The sequence below is a fragment of the Leptodactylus fuscus genome, chromosome 9 (genome assembly GCF_031893055.1).
Source record: "Leptodactylus fuscus isolate aLepFus1 chromosome 9, aLepFus1.hap2, whole genome shotgun sequence".
Classification (NCBI taxonomy): domain Eukaryota; kingdom Metazoa; phylum Chordata; class Amphibia; order Anura; family Leptodactylidae; genus Leptodactylus; species Leptodactylus fuscus.
The window spans coordinates 79,713,634-79,724,270 of NC_134273.1; the positions used below are offsets into that span (position 1 = coordinate 79,713,634).

A 10,637-nucleotide genomic window follows, 5' to 3' on the forward strand; every position below is an offset into this window, starting at 1 on the left:
TAGAGGAGAGAAGCTGAGCTGTGTGATATATAGGGTTATAGGATAGAGGAGAGAAGCTGAGCTGTGTGATATATAGGGTTATAGGATAGAGGAGAGAAGCTGAGCTCTGTGATATATAGGGTTATAGGATAGAGGAGAGAAGCTGAGCTGTGTGATATATAGGGTTATAGGATAGAGGAGAGAAGCTGAGCTCTGTGATATATAGGGTTATATGATAGAGGAGAGAAGCTGAGCTTTGTGATATATAGAGTTATAGGATAGAGGAGAGAAGCTGAGCTCTGTGATATATAGGGTTATAGGATAGAGGAGAGAAGCTGGAGTCCTGTTGGGAGTTACCTGGTGGTTGTAGACAGTATTACAGACCTTGTACCGGTGTTTAGGACGCTCCCCTATCTTATAGTGATCCCTGTTTTAATAAGTTTACATCCCCCCCATTTCTAGCGATCACAGATGGGCTCATTCCACAAGAAACGGCCGCTTCTTACATTTATAATTAAGCAAATAAAATCTGTAGAAATCCAATTAAAACGTAAAGCTAAAAACTCCATAAAGCCATAGTACACATCATAAAAGCGCCTAATGTGCTTAGAACTGGGCTGGAAATCGGGAACGAGGAAATATCAGACACGGAGCCGAGTTAAAGGGACCAAGGCACAAAAAAAGCAACAAACTAAACCTATACAATCTACTACAGAACCTTCCTTCGTTCTCGTCTACACGGATTCACTTCCTATTGTTATACCGGATACACGGACACCGGTTTGGGATCACGGGGAATAAAAAAGCCGCTTACCTTACAATTAGACCCCAAGAGTCATAGAGAAGACGCTGGTAAATTGTAGATCATTGCAGAAAACACAAGTGTAACCAAGACATTCCTATAAATACTACACAGGGCAGCGGGATTGTGGAGCGGCTCCGGCTCCTTCCGTTACCAGGCAATCTCAAGGAAATGACATCCGTGTTTTCTCGGCTGATTACAGGTTTGGAAACAAAAGCCATTTCATTTTTAGTCTGGCTTTTCAGTATTTCGGGAGACATACTGTACCCTATACAATGATTTTTCCCTAGCCCCCACCGTTCCCAAGCCATCAGGGGTGTTAGTTGCAGCCCAATATGCTATTTAGGCTCTCTACTGTCAGGTGGGCGGTCCAAGACTATCTGCCCCCAGCTTAGGACCGCCCACTTGACAGCAGTCAATATATTTTTTTAAGGAACTGTTCCTGGGTCTGTGTTTGGGGTTCTGTGGGTATAGATTGAGCTCTAGATTTAGGGTGCTGGTAAATTGGAAAAGGGAAAAACGTCAAGTTGAACCCCCCCCCCCCCCCCCCTTTGACATTACAGTTTCGGGTACTCCGGGCTCGAGCCGTCAGATGTTGTCAGAGAAAGTCCTAAGTGCGGTGCGGCAGGAAATCCTTCTATAGGAAACCACAATCAGTTCTCACATGTGGTTTATCTGGTTACAGCTCCCCCCAGTGAGGAAAGACTGTGGGGAACAGGGCACAAACTTGTGCGGAAAACTGCAAGGTGTAAACTGGACACTACTATCAGAACCAGAACATGAATATGAACATACTCCAAAGACGGCAGGGAAGGGAGGCTGCAGTATTGTGGCATAATGGGTATGTGTAACTCTGCTGACGGTATTATTTATTGGGGGCACTCTGCTGACAGAATTGTGTTTTTGGGCCCCCCTGCTGACAGTATTGTTATCGGGGCACTCTAATAATACTATTTATTGGGGCACTACTGACAGTATTGTTACTGGGGACACTCTGCTGACGATGATGATAGCAGAATGCCCCAATAAATAATACTGTCAGCAGAGTGTCCCCAATAACAATATTGTCAGCAGGGGGCCCAATAAATAATACTAACATCAGAATGTCCCCAATAACAGTACTGTCAGCAGAGTGCCCCCAATAACAATATTGTCAGTAGTTCCCCAATAAATAGTAGTATCAGAGTGCCTCTGATAACAATTCTGTCAGCAGGGTACCCCCAATAACAGTACTGTCAGCAGAATGTCCCAATAAATAATACTAACATCAGATTGTCCCCAATAACAGTACTGTCAGCAGAGTGCCCCTATAAACAGTGCCGTCAGTAGATCACCTCCAATAAACAATACTGTCAGAAGAGTGCCCCAATAAACAATACTTTTAGCAGGGTGCCCCAATAAATAATACTAACAGTACTGTTTATTGGGGCACTCTTCTGACAGTATTGTTTATTGGAGGTGCTCTACTGACAGTACTGTTTATAGGGACACTTTGCTAACAGTACTGTTATTGGGGACACTCTGATGTTAGTATTATTTATTGGGACATTCTGCTGACAGTACTGTTATTGGGGGTACTCTGCTGACAGAATTGTTATCAGAGGTACTCTGATACTACTATTTATTGGGGAACTACTGACAGTGTTGTTATTGGGGCACTCTGCTGACAGTGTTGTTATTGGGGACATGATAGCAGAATGTCCCAATAAATAATACTGTCAGCAGAGTACCCCCAATAACAGTACTGTCAGCAGAATGTCCCAATAAATAATATTATCATCAGAGTGTCCCCAATAACAATACTATCAGCAGGGTGTCCTAATAAATAATACTGTCATCAGTGTTCCCAATAACAATACTGTCAGCAGAGTGTCCTAATAAATAATACTGTTAGTAGGGTGCCCCAGTATATGATACTAGCAGTACAGTTTACTGGGGACACTCTGATGTTAGTATTATTTATTGGGGACACTCTTGGGGAACGTTACATAGTAAGTTTATTGAGTCCCTCTATCAGCATTGACATCAAAGTCATCCTAACCCTCGTCCTGTGGGTGTGACCTGCTCTTATGGGTGGAGTTTACATAATTAAATTTTAGGGCGACATCCCATCTCATGTCACCCTAAAACGGATTCTTCAAAGTAGTCAGATGGGATTATTAAAACTGGAACCCAATTTCTCAAAACTGGAGCGGCCGACTTCCAAGACACTGCCGAGGATGAATCTAGCGCCAGATCCGCTTTAGGACGGCCGTATGATCTATTTTAATGTAGATGCAGATTTTTATAAGTCGCCTCATTAAAATGAAATGTTAATTGAGCGTGAATGATTCGGCGCGATCATTTCCATCTAAATAGCAGCGGAAGAAACTCTTTTGTTGCAGGGAGGAAAAATAACCCAGATCGGATTGCTTAAGATTTCCTGTCATAGAATGTTATAAATGAGGCCTAATAATTGTATTGGCAGAGCCCGACGGTAACGAATATGGTGCTAAGACAATGCGCTGAGATTGCTGCCGTCTCGCGCACATCTTGATGACTTCGGAAATGGGGACGGGGCTCGGCGTTGTTTGAATAGAATCCTCTGTTAACATTTGGCATAGTATCGAGGAGAGGAAACGAGCTGCGAGATTTCAGATGGCCGCGCCGCTCGATGCGATGGTCTTATAAATACACAAATTGGACGGAAGGAATCTAAATAGAAGCTCCTTACAAGACACGCGGCCTGCGTAAAATTTGACGAGCGGCGGATTACACGTCTCGAGACTCGCAAAGGTTAAGAAAGCGATGCGATGTTTTTACAGGTTAAAGGCTTGCGGGGCAAATGTTTTTTTTTTTTATTGCCCCGCTGTGTCTGAAATAAAAAGGGAGCAAGACTGCAAATAATGGATTCACAGCTGCTCCTTGTCCTAGGCAGAGCTATGTGTCACCATGGTACAGACTACAAACAAACCTTGTGTAGTCTGATCTTGCCATCAAGCTCCTTACCATCACTTCTTCACTTCTTGAGAACTTATCATAGGTTTGATAGCCCGAAGCAGTCTGTAGTCTGTAACCACGGGTAGACATAGATCTGCGCCGAAGCTGTATACACAACTAAGTAGGAGATTTTGTGACTATTTGCAGCGCTGCTTTAATATTTTATTAGATGAAATGGAGAAATAGAAGGTTGCAGAAATAAATTTAATCTTTAAAATGGGGTAACAAGTTGAGCAACTCGGGACTTATTCATTTTGGAACACACGTTCCTTCTAACACCACCGACTTTACTGAAATCGCAACTGCTCATGCTGGTTGAGAAACTGCAGCTGCACCTCCCTCCTCCTCCTTGTGCTGTAATTTCATAGAGAAACTGCAGCTGCACCTCCCTCCTCCTCCTTGTGCTGTAATTTCATAGAGAAACTGCAGCTGCACCTCCCTCCTCCTCCTTGTGCTGTAATTTCATAGAGAAACTGCAGCTGCACCTCCCTCCTCCTCCTTGTGCTGTAATTTCATAGAGAAACGGCAGCCACACCTCCCTCCTCCCCATCTTAAAGGGATCCTATCAGTCAGACACAATTTTTTGTAGGTACCAGATCAGAATAGCCTTAAGAAAGGCTATTCTTCTCCTACCTTTCGTTGTCTTCTCCACGCCGCCCTTTGCCTACAATCCCGCTTTCTCTCGGTATGTAAATCAGCTCTTTCGCAGCACTGGGGGTGGGCCCTAGTGCTCAGACAGCACTGGGAGCATCCCCAATGCTGCGAGAGAACTCTCTCCAGCGCCGCCTCCTCTTCTTCAGCAGCGTCATCTTCAGCCTCTTCTTCCGGCGATGGCTTGTAACTTCTAAGGCCTTGGGCCGAGCAGACTGCGCATGCCCACAGGCCATGAGAAAATGACCGCCTACAATACTGTACAATCAGCCATTTTCTCGTGGCCTGTGTGCATGCGCAGTCTGCTCTGCCCAAGGCTTTAGAAGTTACAATCCACTGCCGGAAGAAGAGGCTGAAGATGATGCTGCTGAAGAAGAGGAGGCGGCGCTGGAGAAAGTTCTCTCACAGCATTGGAGACGCCCCCAGTGCGCTGAGAGTGCTAATTTACATACCAAGAGAAACCGGGATTGTAGGTGAACGGTGGCGCGGAGAAGGCAACGACAAAAAGACGACGAAAGGTAGGAGAAGAATAGCCTTTCTTAAGGCTATTCCGACGTGGTACCTACGTTTTATTGAAAACTGATAGAGAAGCTGTAGATGAGTCGCCTTCCTCATTCGGTTTTACTGAAAACTGATTGAGAAACTGCAGCTGCACCTCCCTCCTTCCCCTGCTAATGCCGTTTTATTGAAATCTCTCAGACAAAATACAGCTGCGCCTCCCTATTTATGCTGTGTTATTACTGATAAACTGCAGCTTCATCCCCCTCTTCGGCTAAGGCCCCACAGGCCGTAAACGCAGCGTGAACGCATCGCAGTTCTTTCCACAGCGCTTTGAAGAGAAAGTTCACAGAGTTTTCCTCCGTGGACTTTCTCTTACCATTATATCTATGGGAAAGCCGCCGGCGTTTCTGTAGATATAATTGACATGCTGCGATTTTCAAAACCGCAACGGTTTTGGAAATCACACTGCGATTTTTTCTGCAAAGTGGAGATGGAATTCGCATGAATCCCATTCACTTTGCAAGTACTGTATAACGCCGCGATTTTTCCTGCAGCGGAAATCGCGGGGTTTCCTGCCCTAATGTGGTTTTACTGAAAACTGACTAAGGAACTGAACCTGCACCTTTCTCCTTGCCCCTTACGATGTTTGGCTGATATTTTACTGTTGCATCCTATAGGGATTTTTTTTGTGTAATTGAGGAGGTTTCTGAACATTAAAAGTCTACAGACAGTAAACTGTAAGCTGTAGACCGCTGGGATATCGGGAAGATGCCTCGTTCCTCTAATAAGATACATCACAGTTTCGTGTATTCCCATTTGCCCACCACTTAGGCATCATGCACATGGTCTGTAACCACAGAAACACACAGTCAATGATTTTAGTTTCCCATGTAATGCCTCAGTTGTCCAGTGGAGGCACTGTAGGGAAACTAAACACAGCTAAAGGGGTCCTGCTAATTAAAAGCGAGTGTCTGATATGAACAACCGATCTTACCCCTATTTTGATGATACCATTGTAAATATTCTGTTTCCCAGGATCCTTCTGTGTGGGTCAATGAGCATAAGACATGCCGCTTATCACATAACAAGTAGCGCTGATAATCTCTAGGGCCGAATCTACATTCCATCCAAATAAGCAGGTTGAAAATGATTTATTAAATAGACTGGAGGATTGGACATGCACGGACGCTCTCCGGATAAATTGTCTCTTATGATTTGCCGGAATGAGGGTTAAAGAGACTTCTGTAATTGCAGTCATCTATATTAATCCGGGCCATGACGGTAACGCTCCACCATTTTTATTTTTTAATGTAGGTTGCGAGCCCCATATTGGGATCACAATGTAGTTTTTTTCCCCCTATCAGTATGTCTTAGTAGAATGGGAGGAAATCCACGCAAACACGGTGAGAACATACAAACTCCTTGCAGATGTTGTTCCTGGTGGGATTCAAACCCAGGACTCTAGCGCTGCAAGGGTGTAATGCTAACCAGTGAGCCATATTATTGTTAATAGCATATAAATGACCAACTATGAGTTATACTTTGCATTTATTTCATATAGGATGCTTGGACATCCCCTTTAAGCTGTATATACATAACACTCACGTCACGTGTATATAACGGAGCGGAGCTTTTCCTGGACGATACTTGTAGATGGCCTGAAGTCCTCCTTGTCTATGACTCACGGTGAAATCCTGACATAATCTTGACCATTTCTGAGCTAAGTCTGAAGTCACCGGGTCTAAGAGTCTGAACACATGTACCAGGCATTACTGCTAGCATTGGCATGTGTCACCAGCTTTCCCAGAATCCTGAATTACACATATATATTGATACAGGAGTGGGGGGATATACAACTGCCTGATCATAACTAAACAGATTTATGTTTCAGGACTCTAGGAAAGCTGAGTAAGTCAATATCAGGTCCACTGGCTGACATCTAGTGGTTTAGGAACAGGTAGAAGTAAGTGAACCATGGTAAAGTTCTTACCCCGAGTTCACACTAGCGTCGACTAATTCTGGTCCTTTGGAGAGGGGGATTGCTAAAACAGCCATAACGTACCCCAATGACTATATTGGGGTCCATCATTTTAAAACTGAAATTGATGGGGTCTCCAAGTGGCGCGGATGTGAAGAACTGAAGTTCTCATACAGTAGGTGGAGTCATCCAGCTTTCCCAGACCAGATAAGAATTAGTCCCTAATACCTAGGTAGGGATTGCTTGTCAGGACCCTAGTAAAGCTGGGAGGTAGTGTCTTTATGAGCTAGAACAGGAGTAGGGAACGTACGGCTCTCCAGCTGTTGCAAAACTACAACTCCCAGCATGCATACTGGCTCTGCTGTTCTTGGAACTCCCATGGAAGTGAATGGAGCATGCTGGGAGTTGTAGTTTCACAGCAGCTGGAGAGCCGAAGCTAGAACATCAGATCTATCGGTTGTCACTCAGCTTTCCAAGCAAGAGACATACACAAACCACGATTACATATAGCGATACAACTGGGTTACAACCAAGGTGACACCTGTAGAGCCCTCACATGGAGCGGTATCCAGCTTTCCCAGATTCCAGAATGACAAATGAATCAGTCAAGTCCACTCTACCATACTCAAGCATAACAAAGCAGATTTGCAACTCTGGACTCTAGGAAAGTTGGGTGACTGTGTTGCAGTTTATATTGGTTACAATAATATCAAGTATATTGGTGGCTACCCAGCTTTTTTTGGTACAGACAAGCAAAGTATGGTTATATCGAATTAGGAACAACTAAAGAGAGGCAGCCTTTTTTTTTGTTGCTAAAAAACAAAAATCAATAAAAAATATTTTTAAGTTGCATCTTAGAAATGGTTCTGGGAAAGCTTGGTTGTAACCAATACAAACCACAACACAGTACTGACACTCCACTTTCCCAGACTCCAGTAGAAAAGATGCATCTTGGTTATGAATCAACACATAAGCAAGGACTAATAAGATTTGCTTTTCAGGGCTCTGGGACAGCTGAGTGACAATATATATGACGGCTGGAATATAGAATGTATCGGTTAATAACCATATCATGCTACACATGCTGTATTCTAGTCATTCTATAACCATATCTGTTTCTGAGAAAGCTGGGTTACAGCTCACATCCAGCTTTCCCAGACTACTTTTTCTAGATATAAATCTGTATATTAAGACATAAATAGTCAATTTTGCTTTTCAGGACTCTAGGAATGCTGTGTGACAACCCTTTACAAATATCGGATACATCGGTTGTCACCCAGCTTTCCTAGCAAGAACTAAATGACATTATGGCTGTACCAAATTATCAACAGGACAGGGCATGTGTCTGATCGGTAAGGGTCTGACCCCGGGACCCCTGCTGATCATACAAACTCTATGAATGGGTCAGTGGGTAGTCCATGTGTTCCTCTTCTCCGTTCATCTCTATGGGACTGACAATAGCCCCCGGGCTGTACCCCGCTTCTTTTTTGGCAGCCCCACTGTCCCTACTATATAGGGGACCCTAGTTCTCAAGATGGGTAGGATAGGTGATACGTAGAAACCCCTTTAATACAAACTCTTTACATTTTTATGAGCCGCCCCTTTAAGAACCTCATCCTATTCTCTACATCACATCAGCAATGACAACTTCATCATCCTTTAAACAACAACTTGCTAAGTCGTCAATCAGCAAAAAAAAAGGGCCGCCATCCCCCCCTCAAAAGGACCAGGACACCCCAATATACCAGTCATTTGCAGCTCAACCAAACTTGAAAAGTTTTTGAAATTTTTTGTTACCTGATACACCTCCCTGAGCCCGCACCAGGTCCTCAGCATCACCTGGCATGTCCGTGCCCTGTGCGAGTACCATCTCCTCAACGTGGATACAGTCAGGTTCCACACAAAGCGACTCCCGTTGCACAGCATGTCCTCCACTCCGCACATAAACACAGAAGCCATGGCCGCGACGCCGTCGCTCACCAGACCTGCCTCCGTCTAGTGCACAGCTTGCTTTGGAAGCGGACGAGAAAGCGAGCTTTATTCCGTGCACAGTGACAGAAAAAAAAAAGAGAGTAGAACGGAGCGAAAAGAAGCCAGGGTCAATAAAACAAACTCGTCTTTCACTCAGTTTCCTGGGCAGGATCCAACTTCTGCTTGAAGTCCAGCCAAGGACTGCAACGGCTCGAGCCGTACCCACAGCATCCAGGTCTATCCCTAAGAGGAATCTGCTAATGTGCAGTAGCACGGGTGACGTCACGCTGTCAAATATCCCATCTTCTAGAAAGAAATTGAAATTGTCCTAGCAGAAAATTTTACCAAAATTTTGCAATCTTCCGAATCGTCTTCTGACCGGCTTGGTCCTGTGGGTGAGACCGAGATGGGTAAGACTTGCGACCGTACGCTGGAAAGCAACCTCGCCGGGTATTATCTGGGTTAGAGACTGACGGCAAAGATTAGAGCTTGATCAAGGAAAAGCAATCTGTTCCGAGGATAAAAGTCACGTAATGGTATTAATGAAGAGATCCTTAGCCGAGACGGAGATGAATCACACAGGCTGTAAACACGGGTATAATAGCCCACAGGAGAATACAGAAAAAGGAGACTCTGTAGTTATGGTGAGCGCGAGGCTACGTGCGGGCCCCTGAGGGCCGCGACAGTTCACGCTACTACTTACTGTGTTTGCATCTTTGCTGTGAGCTGGAGAGAAAGCTCCGAGAAGAGAAGGAAAAAGGATATTTTAAGGTCACTCCTGGGACGTTTGTTTCCTAAATCGCTTGAAAGGAGTGATGGAGACGTTATCTGTGACTACCTAGGGGCGGAGGCGACAGCGGAATAAATATTAAGTCAAATAGGGGACTAAGGTGGGGGAGGGGGGAGTGTAAATCAGCGCCATCCGAGTCATGGCAAGTTCACATTGCGGTGAGGTGTTAAAGGGATTCGATCATCAAAATCACATTTTTTCTCGATCGTACGTAGGAATAGCCTTAAGAAAGGCTATTCTTCTCCTACCTTTATATGTCTTCTCCGCGTCAGCGTTCAGTAGAAATCCCGGTTTTCGTCTGTATGCAAATGAGTTCTCTCACAGCACTGGGGGCGGTCCCCTGCACTCAAACAGCACTGGGGGCATCCCCAATGATGCGAGAGAACTCTCCAGCGCCACCTCCATCTTCTTCAGGAACAGCCTCTCTACACATCTTCTTCCGGAGTTGGGTTCAATCTTCTAGGCCTCAGGCAGAGCCGACTTCGCACGCCCACAGGCAACAAGAAAATGGCCGCTTACATCAGCTTACTGTGTAAGTGGCCAGAAGAAAATGGCCGCTTACACAGCTTACTGTGCAAGCGGACATTTTTCTTGTGGCCGCGGGGCATGCACAGTCTGCTCTGCCTGAGGCCTAGAAGATTGAAACCCAAGATGGAAGAAGACACGGGGAAAGGGCGTTCCAGAAGAAGATGGAGGCGGCGCTGGAAGTTTCTCTCACAGCATTGGGACCGCCCCCAGTGCTGTTTGAGCACTGGGGACCGCCCCCAGTGCTGCCAGAGAACTCATTTACATACCGAAGAAAACCGGGATTTCAACTGAACGGCGGTGCAGAGAAGACATCTAAAGACATCTAAAGATAGGAGAAGAATAGACTTTCTTTTGGCTATTCCGACATGTTAGAGAGAAAAAAAAATGTGATTTTAATGATAGACTCCCTTTAAAGGGTTCATGTGGGGAGAAAAACATCTGTAAGAGCCCAAATCTGG

At 45.0% G+C, this 10,637-nt stretch overlaps 1 protein-coding gene across 2 annotated transcripts in view; it reads right to left on the minus strand.

Moving 5' to 3' along the window:
• FRMD4B (FERM domain containing 4B) overlaps positions 1–9,212 on the minus strand; it is an 82,584-nt gene extending 73,372 nt beyond the window's left edge. The window contains exon 1 of one of the 2 annotated variants that reach the window (XM_075287492.1): positions 8,688–9,212. In XM_075287492.1, coding sequence (XP_075143593.1) covers positions 8,688–8,849 — 162 coding nt within the window. In that variant the 5' untranslated portion in view covers positions 8,850–9,212. Of the gene's footprint in view, positions 1–793; positions 872–8,687 lie in introns of those variants that run through there. The other variant, XM_075287493.1, reaches the window with a different exon arrangement.
• Between the last annotated feature and the right edge of the window lie 1,425 nt (positions 9,213–10,637).